The sequence below is a fragment of the Excalfactoria chinensis genome, chromosome 4, assembly GCF_039878825.1.
Source record: "Excalfactoria chinensis isolate bCotChi1 chromosome 4, bCotChi1.hap2, whole genome shotgun sequence".
Lineage (NCBI taxonomy): Eukaryota > Metazoa > Chordata > Aves > Galliformes > Phasianidae > Excalfactoria > Excalfactoria chinensis.
The window spans coordinates 10,388,010-10,408,839 of NC_092828.1; the positions used below are offsets into that span (position 1 = coordinate 10,388,010).

Consider the following 20,830-nt stretch of genomic DNA (forward strand, 5'->3'; position numbering starts at 1 on the left):
ATCTTTTACTTCAATTTGCAAGCAAACACCAACACAGAGAGCCATTAGAGAACAAGTGCTCTCTGGATGCTGAAAATCAATGGAGGAAAATTAAAAATCAACAAAGCTCTCACATATAGCCTCCTAAATGAAATGGCCTGTGATCCAGTCAATCCTTGTTAAGAAGAGAATAAAACAGATTCTTAATCAAAGATGAGCTCTAGTGGCACTTCTTATCATATCAATATTATCATTGCATATTACACATCTCTAGCTATATTCTATGTGGTGAAAAAATAATCTGATAATAAAACATGCTCATAGTACATACAAGACTTATGAAACTATTTTCCACACTCAAGTTCTAGTGACGAACAAAAGGTTTAGGCTGCAGGAGAAGATATGTAAATGAAATGATAGGGACACAAGTTAACAAAGTAGAAGTTTTGTAAATCATTTTGCTAAATGCCCCTTTGCTTATGTCATGAAAAGTAAATTTGCCTACTTTACTACTTACAAGCCAAATCAAAATAAAACCACATTTTGCCTGTGATGTTCTTCCATGTTGCTCACAGCTATGGAAAGGTCAAATAACAAAAAAGTTAAATAATTAAGAGATTATTCTGTCCTCCATCTTACCTACTAATTACTGCCATGCACAAATCAACTGAACCAGTCCTCCTGAGAATGAGACCAAGTATTGATACAATGATGTCAGTGGAATGCAATCTCACATGCACAAACCACTTTGTTACCTTAATAACTGCAGTCAACATGGAATAAAATGAGGTATGCTGATGAATAGGAGATCATTCATTCAGGCAATTATTAGCCACCCTAGTGTAACCATTTTTTCATGATGTAAAAGGCAAAACTAACAGTTTCATCCAATATCTATTGAGATAATCTACATTGATTGACTTCATTTTCTGAGTTATTTCTGAATATAGAACAGGTCAGTCTTTTAAATTCCAAGTGCTAACAGCCTTCCATGGCAAGATAGAAGATGAAAGTATTTTCTTTAATCCTTCCCATTTTCCATTAAAAACACAATTTCTGTTAAGAAATAAAGGAATCCTGAGGTGCCAAATTATCAGAACTGAGAAGCCTCACATCTAAATCATTTCTTCCCACTTGCCTATACCCCGTCCAGCAAATAGCTCTAGAAGGATGGGTTAGGAAACTAAGCACAGCAGTTTTGATTTAAATCAAGCAAAATGTAAATAGGATCACTTCTTTATATTATCTCCTCTTCTAAAGGTTGCTGCAATTGTCTCTATAGTACTTACAAGTACTGAATGACTCCATCCTGACAACTGAGTGGTCCACAACAGCACTGCTGTTCAAGCGATTAAGATGTTCATTATTTCTGAACTGGAACAATCTTAGACTTTGATATCAACATCTTTATGGATTTCCACATTAATTAATGTGTCATAGTCTTACACGAGGCTCTTCCATCCACAGCTGGATACGATAAAATCAACCTCTGCTTCCAACCTCAGCCATCTGAGTAGAGGCAAAAATATGATTTCTCTGCCTAATCTTGTGCTTCTAGAGAAGAATCAGTGGTTCAAAGAATAGCTAAGGTACGAGGGGGACCTTAGGGATCATCTAGTTCCAAGCCCCCTGCCATGGGCAGGGTTGCAATATACTTCATCAGACCCAAGTTCTTCTGTGAAACTCTGTTACCATATGCCTTTTATTCAGGCATTATTATGGAATTACAGATCCAACCAAAGTAGGTCCTCTCCAAATATGGCTGTTACCTCTTTTGATCAGACTGGCAACAAAAGAAGAGTCTCATCATAGTACAGTCCTGCTGATGAGATTTCTCAATCTTCTAGAAAAATGTGGACTTTGGAAACTATTTCAAACAGCTTTTGTGTTTACCTTGTACAAGAATTGCCTATTCTCCCCAGTATTTACAAGCTGCTGGGCATGAAAAGTCTCTAATCATTACTGCCTTTTCTTATTTACCAGTGTGAAGCTACAAAAAGTGTGGGAGTCACTAATATCTTTCAATATGAAATACAAACCTGAAGAGTCACAAGTAATAGGGTTTTGTTTTTTTTTTTTTAATCATAAGACAGATGGCATGGATATCTGAAAACAGACATGACAAATTTAGGACTACATACATCTGCAGAATTGACTCTTCAGGGTGTTTGTTTGGTAGTCAAAGTGTTATTTGAAAAGATAAAAATAAAATTTGGCAGTTTGCTTTTTCCAGAAAGGAAATCAGCTCCACGGTTCTCCCCTCTGGTGACAAACTCAATATTTTTAAATAGGAAAGAGAACAGAAGCAGGAATTCTACCTGTTTTTTATGTTTTTATTTTCACTCCTAAGGTTAGAATTTCAAGGTGGTTGGGTATGAGAGGAAAAATAGCCCAGGGCACCTTTCTTTATTATAAAGCTCAAGAAAACTTGTGAGAAATCTCAGTGGATTTTCTGTCATTAAGAAAAGACAAAGGTAAAATGGCAGTTGCCAAAATTTTGAATATGTTTCTTGTTCTTCACTAGTAAGGCTAACTTGATTGCAACTTGACTCATTAGATGTTGTTTTAATACCTCTTACGATGATGTTTATGCTCCCCTGAAGACAAGAACATATTTTTCAAGGCTGTCAGCTGCCAGCCACAATGCTGTGAAATGCATGCTGTTCTGTTCCTTCAGATAATGAATGGCTTCTCTTTTGTTCAGTGATTCAGCCACAGAAGTAACTCATTTTGTCTCCTGAGACTTTTGAAATGTGTGAAGCCTCTTCAAATAGGTATCAAATGCATTGCATTTCCTGGGTAATACACTTACAGTGTGAGTCTAGACTGTTTTAGCCAATGTAGGGTAACTGAGTTGGCTTTAATAAGCAGCAGCCATGGCAATTGGCTGTAACTCCACTAATGCCAGTGTTAATCCTAAGGGAAAGACTCTATAAATACTGCATATCCAACATTACATGTGATGAACAAATATTAACTATATGCTTTACTCTGAAATAGTAGGTAAGTAATCTCAATCACATGAAAGAACCCATTTCCAAAGTAAATTGAGTAAACATATATGAAGGATTACAGAAGCATCTGGTGCATCTGGTGACATAGCCTTAGAACCACCAAGTGCTGACATGAGTTACCAGCTCAACTTCACAAGGCACCACTGCTCCCTGCAGTCTTGCTCAATTGCCTTGGAGAGCATTTAATTTGGATCATAGGTTCCTCACACAGAATTACCCTCATATAAAAAGGATCACAAGGGGATTACGCACACCACAGCAACCACCCCCGCTCTTTCCATCTCTGGTATTTGTAAGCCATCCATCACCATGGTACCCCAGCATGAATGGGATTCATACCCCAGAGCTTTAGAAAGGGAAGAAGTAAAACTTGGCAGTTTTGATCAAGGCAGCACCAGCACATTTCTTTGTCCAAAGGAAATAAATGATATATTAATAATATGTATTAACATATTATCAAAGCAGAGCACCATTTTGAAGTGATTCTTGACCATAACAGCATTTGATATGCAATATTTCTCACTCAACTTCCAATGATCTGTACTTAGCAGTGCAAAGCTGCCTGGTGTTCCAGGCTGAGATGAACGCTGCTGCTCCTGGGGTGCTGGGAAAAGAAGAAAAGAAGAAAACTGGGAAGCGAAGAAAAGAAATTGAATGGAAAGAAACTGGAAAGGAAAGCTGGAGGAAGATCTGGTTACAGCTCCCAGCTGCCAGGAACTGACTGCCCTGCCTAGAGTTGTAAGGAATAATAGTAAACCAGGTCACCATGCTGCCAGACCTCCCCAGGTTATTATTGCAGTTTTCTCTATGCGGAAAATCAATACTTGAAACACACAAAAGCCCAGATTGCAGCACTGTATGCTGTTAAACAACAGCCCTAGATGAAAGGTCATCAATCTAAAGTATGCTTGATTACCATATAATATAGTACAACAGAGCTGGGCACGTCTATATGGGAGGTTTCATCTTGATTCTTGCCATTCCTTAAGAATCAAATTAAGTTGAAAACTAAAATCCTTCAGGGAAAAAGCACAACAGTATTTTAGTGTCCAGCCATCAACAAACATTTATTGGATTAAAAAAGGAATTTAAAAACTATTGTGCATTCTTATGTCATTCTTTCACCTTTCACAGTAGACGTCACTGCCACTTTACAATCACAGTGTTCTCTGTGGATAATTTTGTTGGCTGAAGCTTAAACTAACCAGCAAGAAAGGCAGACAGGTTGACTCTTGGGTTCTGTCAGTGCACCACACAGTGACTTTCAATAACATTTTTTTGCTATCATGTGTATTTGAGATTTTGTCTCTCTCTGGGTTTTAACTGGTTGATGCTTAGCTTACATTTGTTAATATAGCTTAAATGCAGTGGCAGATAATACAGTAGTGTTAAGGAATGGCAAAGTGTTAGACTCAGCCTCTAACAAGGTGCATTAGCTTCAACAGCCAGAGAGGGCATAGAAAAGAGGGGGAAAAGCCCAACCCAATGTGCTATCAGAATGTTCAAAGATGATAAACAACTCATAATTACCTAAATCATAGATTTTTTTAATGCAGAAAAAAACCCAAAAAGACAAATCTGGCAGTGTCTCATGCAGTCAGTGAGTATCAGCCTGACAAATTTGCCTCCTAATGTTTTCACGTTAAAAAAAAAAAAAAAAAAAAAAAAAAAAGAAGACAATAATCCCCTCGATAATGAACCAAGGAATCCCATGGGGATAAAAAATACATAAGTAAAACAGAATATATTAATGATTTGATGATTTGAGTTTAACAAAATAAATAAATAGATAAGAATAAAAGATTTTGGTCATTAAATTCTGAAGCAGTAAAGCCTGTTTTCCAGAACATGTTCTGATTTTGATAAACTTCCTAGTTCAAATATTGGCCTTTATTAGGAGCATTTGTGATATTTATAAGTAAATATCAGGATATTTTTAAAACACTACTTTTAAGAGAGTAACAGATTAAGCAAAATTTCTCAGTTAATCACAACTATTTTTCCTTATGTTAGATCCATCCCCTCTTTTGTAAGTTCCATTTTCATTTGTAAGCTAGGGTATAATTTTTCAGAATTCCTCATAGGACTGGAAAACATTCCTGACCTTATCCTACTCTAACCATGTTTTACACAGTGACTGAGTTAAAGCACATGAAGATTCATAGAATCATAAAGGTAAGCAAAGATCTCTAAGATCATCCAGTCCAATCATCAACCCATCACCACATGCCCACTAATCATTTCTCAGTGCCACATCTACATGCTTCTTAAACACTTTCTGGGACCATAACTTCACCACCTCACAGGGCAAAACAACACCATTCTCTTAGAAGAAATGTTTCCTAATATCCATTCTGAAACTTCGGTGCAACTTAAGGTCATCACCTCCCCTACTATCAGTAGTTACTGGGGAAGAAGGGAGAAGAAGCTGACCTCCACTGTGACACAGCCTCCTTTCAGGGAGTTACAGAGAGCAATAATGTCTCCCCTGAGCCTCGTCTTCTCCAGATTAAACAATCCCAGCTCCTTCAGAAGCTCCTCATAAGGCCTGTGCTGTAGACCCCTCGCAGCCTTCTTGCCCTTCTCTGAATACACCCCAGGGCCTCAATGTCTTTCTTGTACTGAGGGGCCCAAAACTGAACACAGTACTCAAGGTATAGCCTCACTGGTACTGAATAAAAAGTCAATCTATTAAATTGCGCAGAAACACAGGGCAGATGTTTTCCAATAGAGAACCTAAAGACAAGGTCCTAAATCTAAATTTATCTCCCTTTGTTCCTGAGTATAGCATTTTAAAGATGCAGTTCCAGACTTCCTGCTCCAGTGCAGAGCAGAAAGCACCTCTCTAACCTTCAGCTACAGCACGTAGCAGAAGTGTTGTCTTTGCTGGAGCCCATAGAAAGCACAAGACACAATTATTCTCATGGACAGACTCAAACCTTAAGCCAAAAACACCCTGATTTATACTTGCCTGCACTGCATCACAAACAAACTGTAAAAGTATTTAAGCACAGAAAACACAGAAAATCCTCTAATGTGATGCAATGCAGGAAAAATTAGTTCACAGGTATGACTGAATTAAATAAACAGGACATATATTAGCATTAAAGATGACTGACTCCACTGCATTTAATATCCTAAATGGACATGGGATGTTTGCTTATTCTCAGTGATGCCAGTCCAACTCCTGTAGCCATAGTTACCTTGAAAGCAAAGCTCTTTATGCAAGTAGTCACCAGATTTTGGCACCAAGCTTTAAAAGCTAAACACTGCACAATCCCTCAGAACTACCTGAGGCACTACTCTTGCCAGACATTTCCAGAAGATCTCCTTGTAGACACTTAGTGTCTTCCAGAAAAGAAAGAGAGCATTTTCAAGTTAAATCTAAATGCTATTTCGATGCCTGGAGTGGTAATATTGTTTAGAGGACTGAGAATAGGATTGTAAACCCATAAATTGTAGCTCCAGCAATCAGAGCAGAAATTAATCCTGTTCTGCTTGGGGCAAGTAGTTTAAATCCCACATTTATGTGAGAGCAGAAATGCTGCCATCATACTCAAATTATTACCTATGACTTGAAACAGCCATACGTGATAAATGTTAAGCAATCTTGAAAAACATAGGAACTTATTTATAACAATTATTTTCACCGTGCTGCAAATCTTAAAATGCTGTTCAGTACTGCAGGAATACAACTCAACAAATAACTTATAAATAAATAGCCATTCCTCTCAGAATGATATCCTAAATATACTTAGCATTTAATACAATACATACTATGCATTATGTATTATATATGTACTATGTACTAGGCGTTATATGATACGGCACAAGTTATACATTATATGCTATATATTATGTGCTCTTATATATTACTTACAATTTATTATTATGTATTCTTATATATAATCACAAGCACTGCAGTTTAGTATTACTGTCTTAAGTTTATAAATAAGGAAACCAATGCAGACTAATTCCGCACTTTTCGCAAATCCTTTTTATCTGACCTCAAGGTAGACTGTCAAATCGCAGCACGGCAAAATGCTTTTTCCACAGGGCAAATGATATTACAGTGTTCAAGGCAACGGGGAGCCGGGCATCAGAGCACTTGAGGATTACTCAAGGTCATAGAAATTGAAGTCAGGTCTCCTGGCTAACAGCTCCCTGATTGAATCATCCCAGTACTGCTGTTGAGGAGATTCATTTTGTGAATTAGAGTAAGAGATTTGTCAGTAGTTTTTGTCATTAACCCAACAAAATTATGCAGAAGTTTTTATTATTGCCCCCCCTAAATAACAATCCTAAATTGAAATGCAAACTATTGGTTACATTTTTCTCAGTACCATTCTTCTTCAGTAACATTTTTCTTCAGTAACTCTAACTATGAAAGAAAAAGGTTTAATTACATCCAGAAACTACTTGCAAGGTATAAAAAGGAGTAATGCTTACAAATGGAAGAAAGAAAAGAAGAAAAAAAACAAACAAGCAAACTAAAAAAGTTGGTAAGAGATTAAGAGATGGATGGAAATAATGGCTGCTAAAAATTTTGTTATGAAAAAAGAAACAGAGGGAGAAATGTGAATCAGACACACCAGAAAAGGTGTTTGCAGAGGACTCCACTTCAAATATAAATAAATGAATCGACAAATAGATAACGATGCAAAATCAGTAATTACGGGGGGTCCACTATTTGATAGTAATCTGCAGGTATAAAGGGACTACAACAACCTGGTGCATTACTCTCATAGATGGAAAAAACTTGCCTCTACCACAATACTGTGAAAGAGACTGCTGTCAGAGGGCCTCAGAGCTGGCTTATTTAAACACATGAGATTGCACTTTCCATAAGTAAGAACTTTTCTCTGCCTGACAGAAGCACACAGTGGGAAATGAAGAAAAATCCTGTTTTATGTTTGCATGAATTTTTGATGACTGTATTCAAATAAATGGTACAGACTGCATGAGAAGGACATGACTACAATGTATTTGTCACACTCACTCTCCCTTTTTAGAACTCTGCAGCTGCAGAGTGCTGAGGCACCCAAGAATTGAGGATAATTCCAGAATTAGACCCAAGTAAGAAAATAGTTATATTCATCCCTTCTAGTGAGTGTCAGAAAGCACTGCTTTAGAGGTTGGAATAAACAAAATCACTGGAATACAGCTTTGAGGTTTAGTTTAGGAGTCCTTTCACTTTTACAAATGCTTGTGCCATGGCAGTGAGACTACAGCAGCTGAGTGGTGCAGGCAGCAGTTTTACCACTAGTAAGGATAGGTGGCAGCAACCAGAGGGATTCTCAGTGGGGTAGGAGCTCTTCCAGCCCTGTAGTATGGGATGAGCATGCTACCAGCAACTTAAACCCCATATATTTCCACTCTGCTTCCGTGCCAGCCCCAGAAGAAAAATAGTCCTGCTTCATCTCTGCTTCCAAGGGAGCAAAAGGAGTTTGTATGGTCACCGTGAGTGGAGGGAATTTGAGCAGCTGCAGCAAAGAGAAGCAGAATTTGACAAATCAGTAGATTGGAAAAAGCTAAAAGAGCATGAAGCATGGAAGCTGGGACTCATGCTGCTGCTCCATCACTGGGGAAATGAGGAGGAAACACACAGATCCCCAGGAGCTGCAGAAGATCCATCAGCAAGCATTATGAATATGTTTCAAATTTGTTACATCATTATTTTGAGGATGTATGGGGAATATGCCTACTGCACATTGTCCTTGCAGATCTCCTGATGAGTTTTACTCATCTTTCTTCAAATACTGTGTAGCAGTTTTCATGTTATCTCCTTAAGATTCTCCTGGTGGTTAGTTATTGCTGCGCTTAGACTGAGTTAAGATGAAAGGGTTCCAATTTCTTCTCTTCAGTAACACAGAAACCTTGATACACATACCTCAGGGTATGCTGTGTATCAGTAAATGACTGCATGAAAGGAATCTGAACACAGAGGATAATTGCTATGGATATAAATAGTCTAAATTCATCAAAGAAAGACCTTATCTCATGCATGCTGGTTTTAGCAAAAATCTGACTGTTCTCTAGATACAACTGCATCCACTTCATTCTAGCACAAGAAGCAGCCAATTACTTATTATGTACTGTAAGTTACTTGTTACTAATCCTTTATCATTCCCATCTTTACAATGTTTCTATCTTTTCTGCTCTTTCCTTTGGCAAAGTTTCAGTTCTGCTGATACACTAACCTATTCTTTTCTTCTTAGAATCACTGAATGGCTTGGGTTGGAAGGGACCTCAAAGATCATCTAGTTCCAACTCCCCTGACATGGGTAGGGTTGCTAAGCATTAGATCAGACACTAGATTAAGTTGCCAGGACCCCATTATTTTATCCATGGCAGTGGCTGATGTCACTCTTACATGTATACATTCTCTTTTCTTTTTTCTCTGAAAAAGCCCTGGTTTCTCAAACACAGCAGGAACCAGTCAGACAGAGGAAGCTGTAGTTCCTAACTTCCATTCTGCCAGCACTTAGCCCAAGTACTTTTCTAATAGCCAGATTCCAAACATCCATGTTCTTAATTTGCAGTTGCTTCACTTTCAGTTTTTCAAATTTTATTAGATTTTTTCAACACACGTTTATCAAAGTGCAACCATGAAATCTTCTCCCCACATGTAGCGGTTTCAGTGGTACTACATGAATCTCTGTTGTGAATGGTGACTCCTAACCAACAGCTCAGTGTCTTTAGCCTTCATAATTCCACTTCCATATAATACTCTCAACAAGTGGACATCAACTGGGCAATTGCTCATCAGGTGTGTGTGAAGAAATCTGGAATTTCTGCCCAGGACTGCCTCTCCCAACAATCCACTTAATAGCAAAATATGGGTGGGATAAATTTTTGATTACTGGGCTTACTTCTGGAAGCATCTGGAAAATCTGAGGATAAATGGACAGCCCTGGATGGAAGTCTGAAGCAAAATTAAGTAGTCACATTACATCAGTATTTTGGTAGTGCATCACTAGAACAAAACTGAATGGGGACAGAAAAGAACACTTCATAATTATGGGACGATGCACTACAACATACGAATCATACACTACAATTTCAAAGTTCCTGAAGAAACTACTCAAGTTATTGAAAGACATAATTTCTTAGCTGACACCACCTACTACTTAAAGTGTAAGATAATTCTGATCAGTATGTTTCTAGACATACTGGTATACTCTCTAAGGAAAACGATAATTGAGTACAATTATTCCTTACAAGTGCAACCATGCTGCATTTTGGTGCCTTCCACTACCACCTGTTTTGCTCTGAAAGGTCAAAACATATTTACTGGTTAATGACTACAATGCTCAACCCAGATGCCAGATGCTCTTGAACACTTTTATAGCAGTAGAAAACACCAATTTGCTATCTCACATAATGTATACAATTTTTAAAGTTTCAGGACATGAAATATTGTCAGGATAGCCTACACTCTTATTACTATTTTGCATGTTCTGCAAGGTTTGTCAAGCAATAGGAGACCATTGTCATCTTGCCCTTTAATTTTAAAAATCTTGCAGCTATTGGTTATTGTGGCAGTTGAGAATGTAATTGTTCAAGCTATTTAACTATTAGCATTGACACAATAAACATTTATTTTCTGTTAATGTGAAAATCCTGAATATACATTGCTTATCTACCACCTTCCAAAAAGTGTATATCCAAAACAATGGATGCATCAAATGCACATGCATCAATGGCCATTAAAATATGTACTGAAGAAGGGAAAAGATAAGCATTTTCATTTAGCTCCTCCCCAGCAATTTTATACTGAATTTAAATAAATATGTAACTTCGACACAGAGCAGCATGTATGACCTAGGAAAATGTTACGTTTTGTTGTTAATTTAGCTCAGTGTAAATGAATTCTTCTAATTTTTGTCTTCTCTGAAAAGAATTTACTTCGTTTAGCTGACTCCAGATTGACACTATGGAAAGTGTAATTTCCTATTCCATGAATTGTGTGCATCACTTCATAACCACAGTCACAATGCTGCCTTGGAAAACAGGGGATACAGATCAAATTATATTCTCACTGTGGTACATTCTAGAATGCCTGCATTACTTGATGCTATCAGCACAGAGTAATTACTGTGAACAGATAATTACATAATTTCTGTTGTTTAAAGTACAAGAATATCCCTTATCAATGCACAGCACTTCAAGGACTATGTAGACTAAGACTATTTTATGTCAGTGACCAATGAAAAAGTATTTAAAATTCAGAACTTACCGTCAGAGGCTGCAAAGGAGATCTACACTCATTACCCTACAACTTTCCATCATCATTTAAGAACAACATGATTAATAGTTTCCCTGGCTCTGGTTCAGGTTTCTACTACACTAAAAGCAACCACAACATAAAGCAAATAAGAATACATACTCAGGAAGTGCGAACTTTTAATTAGTGTTAACTCTCTGAATACTATTGTCCCATAGCAGTTCAGAGTGAGCCTGCATGATCTTTTGCAGGTAGGAGTGGATGTTTCCTCCTTGTGCTGCTTCCTGACAACAGTTCAGCTGTGAATCACACCCAGAACAGCCACAGCTCACACCTTCATACCATGATTTCATTAGAAAGGCTATTCAGAGTAACACAAAGCCCTCTAAAGCTCTATTCTCAGAGCTTTGTCGTCATTTCTTGTCAAAACTGGCTTTCATAGACTGTGACAACCACAGCAATGCAATTATTACATCAGAATTCTAGTGCATTCAGCCAGAACAAGACACAGACAGAAAGAACTCCATGTACAAAAGATTTTGTAGACATGATCTTGATATAATTCCATACTGATTCTTCTAGCAGACCTATGGACATCACAACTCACTCATACAAGAGCAATGGAGAAAAAGAATCGTGACAATTCTGATGGATTCAATGGGGTTTATAATTGATTTCTTTCCTTCCACCAGTTACTTGGAAGTCCCCTGCATTCCTATAGCCTATGTTGAAAATGCTTTATTATGTTTTGTTTGAATACAGTCCCTTTTCCATGGAGCACTATCTGGTTCTAACTGCTTGCAAATGCACTTAATCATAAACACCATTATGATTGTGTGGAATTTTAACTGCTTGACAAGTGACATAGGGAGGATAAGACTTGTCATAAGAAAGTACAAATGAGCGATTCATAGGGTTTAAAACTTTCTAACACAATTTCACATTTTCTGTGCAAAGATCACTTGTAAATTCATTGGTCTTTATAGCATAATTATACCTCACCAACTGCAGACACAATGACTGAAACTCTACTGCACTCCAAAAGCTGGTATAGAGGCAGAGATAAACCTGAAGAAATAACGTCAATCTAAGAACTAGACTGGAGCCTTCTTGTAAATATTTTATTTAATTCCATTAAAAAATAATAATAATAATAAATTCTGTCTCTGTGTGAACTTGCTGAAGACCCACGAGAGTAACAAAGTCACATACAGCAACTTACACAAGACCTTACTTTTGTAAGTACAATAAACTGTGACCTTAATAGGATGAACTGCCTAGAGGGACCAAAGTTTCTCTATGAACTATGGAAGGAAAAGGGTTGACAAAACCCCTAAATTCTAGAGTAAAAATCAGTTGAGATTAAAGATCTGATTACAAAGAGGTAGAAACACAGAACATTATATTTGCAGTATCAGTTCTTCCACAGATGAGGTCTATAACGTAAACAAAATGAAAGCACAGAATAACATTTAATATGCAAAGTATTCAAAAAATCCCTGTCAATGTCTTTTATCATTGCTTCCATGCACAGTGCCAGACCATAAACGCTAAGTGATAGCATGGGACTACTTATGCTTTAAATTTAAAGTGCATGCTCAGTGCCAGGAAGCACAGTCAGCATTCCATCACAGCTCCCATTTTCAGCACATTTCAAAACATGTGTAATGGTTGAAGAAAATCCACACCATAGCAACCTGAAGTCTAGTAACATCGGTATAGAGTCAAATCCTGAGACTTTTGCTCAGCTCAAATGTTTTCTTCTGTTCTAGTATAGCTGTACTGAAGATAAGAGATAAGGGAGAATTGTTCTTCTGTCTTTCCAAATGACTTTTGTGAAATCAGCTGGTAGCATTTGTGTCCACTGACAAAGTTCTTGTGACATGGAGATTTCCCACTTACTGTGTGTGTGACCACAACCCCTCCAAGACCAGCTTGAAGATGCCATCTACATTGTTTGATGATAATCCTTTCAGCTTTATTCCAACTGTAAACCTGTGTATACATGTGCATTTACATGCATTCACATATCTCCTTCTGGAATAACTTGCAGATCCTAGTCCTTTGTTCTTCTGCTTTTGTTCTTTGCATACTAAAACCCATCTTCTGAGAAGCAAAACTCAACATAAAAATAACATATTTAATGACTACCAAAAAAGAAGACTCTCTATAAGAAGTGGTTTGCAATATAATATTAGTTCACTAAGCTGGATTTATATCTCTAAGGTCTTCAAGTTGCCCTGTGTAGTAAACAAGTTTTTCTAAGATAGTGTTAACATGAGAGATTTTTTTGTAAACCTCAGTGTGTCCTTCAGGCTTGAAATTCAGCAGTGATCTTAACACTGTTTATTTTGCCAGACAACTGGCACAATCACACAGTCAGCGACATGCTGTACAGGCTTTTATGCTCTAGCTGGGTGAGATGGGAAAAATTTCCCCCTGAGCTCTTATCCTTTTAGCTTTCAATCCCAAAACTGAAATGGGTACAGATTTTTAAAAATTCTTTTTGGACTTGAAATAAACACTAAATCTCAGCTTTGAGACAGACAGAGCACAGAATCCTGATGTGTTTGGTGGTAGTTCCACTCCAAGAAATAATATTTGACTTTGAAGCACATTTAAAATATGTTACCTAGGCATAACATAACTTGGTCTCTCACACACACACACACACACAAAAGAACAGTCACAATTGCAAGAGAAATGAAATATGTACTTAATCATCCAGGCAGCCTCGCCAAATTCCACTGATTTTTGATTAAACAGAATAGACAGATAATCACAACTACAACTGTCCTTCCAATCAGTGACCTCTGCATGAAATCAATTCTGTAGTTAAAAGGCCCCTATCAAGAGAAAATTCTTATTTCACAAAAGACCTACCGCGTTTGTGTTATTCACAATGCATTTCACAATTCTTGCAGTTTAAATTTTGCAGACATAGAAGGGCTGTTGTTACTGTTTTTTTCCTCATAATCACTCTTCTTGTTGCTTCTTATATAGCATCCATTGTAAATACACTCAATGGGTCGATTTCATTCTCGCTTATAAAGTCCACTTAATCTTTCGAGAAGCCATGAAAAGCTTCGTGGTTCAGTAATGATGTGGGAACATTTTTTAAGAAAGAGTTTCAAGGAGAGGTGTTTGTTATTTTTTAATTAAGGTTTTGAACAGGATAAACATCATTCTAAATGACAGACTGTCCCATTCCTATACTTTATACACAGGAACATCCAAAAGGACTTTGAAATAGTGTATAAAGAATGAAGAGGTTGAAAGCTTGACCCAGAATTTGTGTGGATGTTTGAAAATCACAGGATTTGCCTTTTTCCTTTCTGTGGAAAATTCTATGGAAAACCCACACCCAGGAGTTAGTGGCCACAAAAGCCTTCATGGCATTTTTCCCCTTCTATATTATTCATCGAGTGGAAATATTCCAGTTCCATACATCACAGATATACCTAAAGTGACCATATACTTGGTGAAAATATATTTTATATATTTTAAAGCCAATAAAACATTTCACATACATAGTTGCAGTTTCCTCCACTGGGCAAAAAAAAAAAACAAAAAAAAAACCACAATTTTTTGCCACATACCTTTTTTTTGTTGGTGGGACAAATGTAGAAATTGTCTATAACAGTGGCGATCCCAGGCTGTAGATTCAGCTTTGTGTATAACGTCCCAAAATCTGAGGACCTGAAAGAAACCAAACATCTGTAAGTGCTTTCTTCTAGAGGCTTCAGCACAGAAATGCTCTGAGGAAATTAAGTAAATAAACAAGTAAAAGATCACTTTGTGTAACTATCCATTTTCATTGCTTCTCTGCCACTCTTCTCTTCTTTGTTCATTAGCTGCTAAGAGAAACCTGCCAGTATAGGAATATTTTTTCGGATCCGAAAAGATATCACTAGCTCTGTCTTTGTGTCATTGGTCTGTGCAGTGCTAGTCTTCATTCTGACACTATTCAGAGCAGTGTATGAAGCACAAAACATACACCTTTCCATCACCCACAAGTTTTGCTAAAATTGCTAAGCAGAGCACAAGCTTGTATGTGAAAACTAACAGAACCCGATCAGCTTTGCAGAAAAAAAAGAATAGCTAATTTCAGAACCTGGTTTTGTGTGAAGAACAATTTGACCTAAAATCCAGAGGGCTTTGGAATTGACAAAAGTATCCACTCCTGAAGTTCTTTTTCAGAGGATCACTACACTTCTGAATAAATAAAATCAAAGCAGGTACTTGACCATCAGTATTTCTTACATGCTAAGCTATGAATATTACAAACAGGAACACTGTTCAGAAACTATCTTGTATTCCTGAAAACCTGACGGCAAGAAATGACATCTGGTTAGGTACCTGCACCTGCAGTGCCAAGAATAAAATCAATGATCAAGTAAAACATTAGTTTATCAAAACGTTAATAAGCAAAACCCAAAGCAAGTCACATCCAAAATTAAACCACTTTGGATGATGCTTCATTTGTTCTGTACAGCGTCAAATTACACCATATGGTCTCTTCATATTTACAATTTTCCCCTTCTTATTTGGAAGAGGACTAAGGCACCTGTCCCTTCCTCCACACAGAAGCCTTCCCTAAAACAGATGGTTGCTGGGTGGACTTCCATGACATTACATTCTCCTCACTGGAATAACCACCTCTTTTTAAACAGGACTGAACGTACCCTGTCAGGTACCTCTGTGATCACAAACTGCAGCTCCCACATCCATCCTATCCAAGATAATCACTACCTGTGCCCCTCCCAGCATGACACCAAGGACAGCCTATAACTGATTTCCGTCCTGTAGCACCATTCTCCCCTATTTATTGCTCCTTACTGGGCTCTCTCTTGCATACTCCTCACCCGGGTGAGTTATTGTTGATGTTCATATGGACAAGACTGAGTAAAGAAGGGGGAAAAGTGAGACAAGGAATCCCTAGCTCACCATGTCTTTGACAGATGGCTCAGAGCAGATCTCCTTCAAGCTACTCAAAGCAGAACAGTCTCACTTGCCTGCAGGAGGGCACCTGACCTCCATCTGCCCATGTCCCCATCCCACCAAGAAGGACACTTGATCCAGAGGACGTGTGGTATGAAGCTATTTTATTATCACTCGTCCAGTTGTCCACATATTGCAAGAACTTCTAGCTGTGGTCTTGAAGTAGCTTTTTATGCTTTTGTCATCATCAAGAACATGAGGTACAAAATCACAGAATCAGAGAATGGGTTGCATTGAAAGGGATCTCATGGATCATCAAGTTCCAACTTCCCTATCACAGGCAAAATGTTACAATATGTCTGGATCAGACCCAAAGGCACAAAAGTAAATAATGGTGTGTATTTACCTTATTCATCTGCCCTGTGTATGGGTCAAAAATGACTGTGATACACAGATCATACTCAAAGCCTGAGGCCAAAAGTATATCCATTTTATAGTCACATCTGAACAGATTAGATCCAATTTTGTTTTCCATAGTGTAGTTTTGTTTGAAGATACGTAACAGTGCATTACAAAACTTAATGTAATCACAGCAACTCAGTTCAGACAAATAATGATGTAGAAATCAAATACGTACAATTGCACTGCACTGGGTATTTAACCCCAAGCTAATTAAAATTCTAAGGGGAATAGGGTGGACAGTGCTAAATCTAATTTGCCAGAGGTGTTTGACAGAGAAAAATTGAAGAAAAGAGTAAAATACTGACTTCAGCCAGATGTACTGAGATCATGCAGAACAAGTATGCATGCCGGAAACTGAGCCCAGGATACTCTCTTTGAGGAAATAATATCAGGTCAGCCACTTGCCCAGTAATAAAATCCTGAAATCATTCTCTGAACCTTAAAGATGACCTAATTTACCTTGAAGAGGCAATTCCAAGATTGGGATCTCTGGAGTGTGACACCACAGGAGTGATGGGGATGGCAACTGCATCAAGGTATGTAAAGAGCAGAGGGAGGAAGCCCAAAACAGATAAAAAGTTCTAGTTTAAAGCTTACTATTCTAATTCTTAGTACTTATAAAAAAGTATTACAAAGAAAGAATAAAGATATATCAAAAAAAGTATGCTAAGTTAAAAAAGGTATTTTCAGAGAAAGGTAGAAAAACGGTAGTCAAAATTTATTTCTTTCATAGAAATGAACTAACTGAAGGGGAAAAAATCAGGAAAAAAAAAAAAAAGAATTCTAATTTCAGTCTGACACAATAGGATAATGCATATCCATAAAGATGTGCCATGCTGATAGCAGAAGATCATGGATCTATAGAAAAAAATTATTCATACTAAAAGAACTTTTTTCCCTTGACGTAGTCCTAGAATATCAGCTACTCCTTGAGAAATCTACATACAAGAGGATGTAACTCAAGGACGCTGCTCAAGGGAAGCACCATGCAAAAGATTAGTTGGCTTTCCAGACCACAGCTCTTTTACTTGAGCTATGTGTTCCCTGTTCCCCAACTCTGCATATATAAAGAATGAACATTTTACTAACAGAAGTCTCTGCAATAACTCAGCTGCAGGGTTAGGGAGGATGAATTCTGGGACTGCAGTGCATGCCTGCTTTGGGGATATATTAAGTAGCAGTACTGAATGTATTTTGTACCAAATTTAGAAGTTTTTTGGTTTTTATTTTTCTGTGTGTAAAAAAAAAACAAGATCGTACCATGTCAGAAGTGTTAAGAAGGAAAACAAACAAACAAACAAACAAACAAACAAAAAACAACACATAAACCTCTCGTAGTTATCGGGAAAAGTATTTTCTTCTCTAAAAATTTATGAAAAAATACTTCAAGGCAAAATGCTAAGAGGATAAACTTATAAGGAGTAAAAGGAGACTTGAAGACTTTAGAAAAATCTTTCCATTAGTGCAGTTTATTTGTAGTGGAAGCACAATAGCAGAACTTTGTAAACCCAAGCAAGAAGTGAAAGAGTTGATTTCTTAACCACAGGCCTGGATGCTGTGAATGCATTGACCATTTTTGCTTGAGACATTTCAGTGGATACAGAAAGCTATCCACTTGTTATCTTAAACTGCCAATTATCTAAGCATGCAATAATAGTTACAGACTATATGGATAACAGAATCATAGAATTTCCCAAGTTGGAAGGGACACATAAGGATCATGGAGTCAGAACATAGAATGGTTTAAGGAGGTTTAAGGCCCATCCAGTTCCAAGCCTCTGCCACAGGCAGAGTTGCACCCCACTAGATCAGGCCACCCAGAGCTCTATCCAGCCTGGCCCTGAGTGACTCCACAGATGAGGCATCCACAATCTCCTGGTGCATTTTGTTCCAGCACCTCAGCATCCAATGATTAAAAACTGTCTTCCTAATACCTAGCCTAAATCACCCCTCATTCAGTTTAAAGCCATTTTCCCCTGTCATATTAGTCCAAATTCCAACTCCACACAGCATCACCCAAAATCAAAACCCAAAATGTGAGAGCACTGCTCAAATGCTCCCTGAGCACCAGCAGCTTGGGGCCATGCCCACCACCCTCTGATACAGACCCTGTCACTGACCCCCACCTGCCCCTACCCTGACACAGCTCCATGCTGTTCCCTCTGGTCCTCTCACTGTAACCAGAGAGCAGAGATCAGCACTGCCCCTCTGCTCCCTTGAAGAGCTGCAGCTGCCAAGAGGACTCTCAGCCTCCTGTGCTCTGGGCTGAACAAACCAAGGGACCTCATGAAACCTGTTTCTGACAGGCTTTCCTGCTAGGTAATAGATTCTTTGGAAGTGTATGCATCTGCTGAAGTATGTGTCATTATTCATTTTTGTGTTCAAGGAAAAATCACTTGTCACTCTGCAAACACTGTGTTGAAATAGCAATCACTAAAATAAAACAATATTACAGCACTGACAGAATCATGCCTTTTTATCTTGTTTTAATACAGTTAGCTCTAAGTATGGTTGGGAAACCTTCCAAATGGCACAAAAATTTACCCTGATGAAAAACAAGAAACCTCAAAACCCCCTAAACTCTGGGGAACTTTGGATCTTGTCTGTTAAAATGTAATTTTTTTAACTGAGCTAAAATAAATTTATGCCTTGTATAGCTTGAAGCTGTACCCAAACTCTGAGTCTGTACACCTTCCAGACTGGGAGAAGATATACAAAAGATACCAAAACAGACAGGAATCAAATGTTTGCCTTCACTATCATTACACAACTCTCCACTGACAACTCACACCTACAACTCAGTATTTATGCTAGCTGTCTTTGCAAAAGATATTTACAAGTATATAGTAAAATAGATGTAGCAAACGTATTAAAATGTAGATGGTAAGATAAGGAAAAATGTCTGAAAGATCAAAATGGCAAAATCCCAGGTGAAATTTAATGCTGAAAGAAATTGTCAACTGAAAACACTTCCTTCTTCCCTTTATTTTTAGTGAATTGAAGAGATGCACCAGAACGAACAGATGCGCCAGAACGAAGAGACGCACCAGAAAGACAATGGTTGGAACACTTAGCAATTATTTTAATCTGATTTCCTTTACCTTTCTTCCTTGAAGATTAATTCTACAACCAACTGAACTAGTATCACAGAATCATCAAGGTTGGAAAACACCTCCAATATCATCTAGTTCAATTGCCTACATATCCCCAACACTTCCCCAGTGAACCATGTTCCTTGGTACCATTATCTAAGTTTTTCTTAAACACCTCCAGAGACAATGACACAACCGCCTCCCTGGGCAGCCTGTACCAGTGCCTATCTGCACTTTTGGAGAAGAAATTCTTCCTAATATCCAACCTGAACTTCCCCTGGCACAACATGAAGCCATTCCATCTAGTCCTGTTGTTAGTTACACAGGAGAAGAGACTGACCTCCATCTTGCTATAATCACCTATCAGGATGTTGTAGAGAGTGATAAGGTATCTCCTGAGACTCCTCCAGACTAAAAAATTTCAGTTCCTTCAGTCACTCCTTCTAAGACTTGTGCTCCAGATCCATCACCAGCTTTGCTGCCCTTCTCTGGACATTCTCCAGTTTCTCAATATAATTTCAGTGAGAGACCCAAAACTGAACTCAGTACTCAAAGTTTGGCCTCACCAGTGCTGTGTACAGGTGAACGATTGCCTCCCTGCTCCTGTTGGCTTTATTATTTCTGATACAAGCCATGATGCCATTGGTCTTCTTGGCTACCTGGGCATATTGCTGTTCAGCTGAGCCCTGACCAACACCCACAGGTCCTTTTCCTCTGCAGTCCTTCAGCCACTCTGCCCAAGCCTGTAGTACTGCTCTGGGTTTTTGTGGCCAAAGGAAAGGACCCAGCATTTGGTCTTGTTCAACTTCATACCATTAGCCTCAGCCCTCTGTAGGACCTCACTACCTCCAGGCAGATCAACACTTCCTCCCATCTTGGTGTCATCAGTAAACTTTACGTATGCAGCATGCTGGCTCTTGATCATCACTGGTGAAAAAGCACAGCTAATGGTGGTGACTATGTTGAAAAATAGTGCTTTGTAGCTGAAAGTTTTCTCTATCAAATAGCATTACTATTCTCTTTGTATCTCTTGTAGTTTCCATGAAAATAAAATGGGGGCATTACATTCAGAGCAACCTAAGTATATGCAGCCCAAGATAATTCCTCTTCACTCA

The 20,830-nt window shown here is 38.1% G+C and overlaps 1 protein-coding gene across 2 annotated transcripts in view; it reads right to left on the minus strand.

The window, feature by feature from the left end:
• SORCS2 (sortilin related VPS10 domain containing receptor 2) overlaps nucleotides 1-20,830 on the minus strand; it is a 533,288-nt gene that overhangs the window by 210,966 nt on the left and 301,492 nt on the right. For both annotated transcript variants that reach the window (XM_072334228.1, XM_072334229.1), the window contains exon 3: nucleotides 14,820-14,919. In XM_072334228.1, the coding sequence (XP_072190329.1) occupies nucleotides 14,820-14,919 (100 nt within the window). The remainder of the gene's footprint in view (nucleotides 1-14,819; nucleotides 14,920-20,830) is intronic.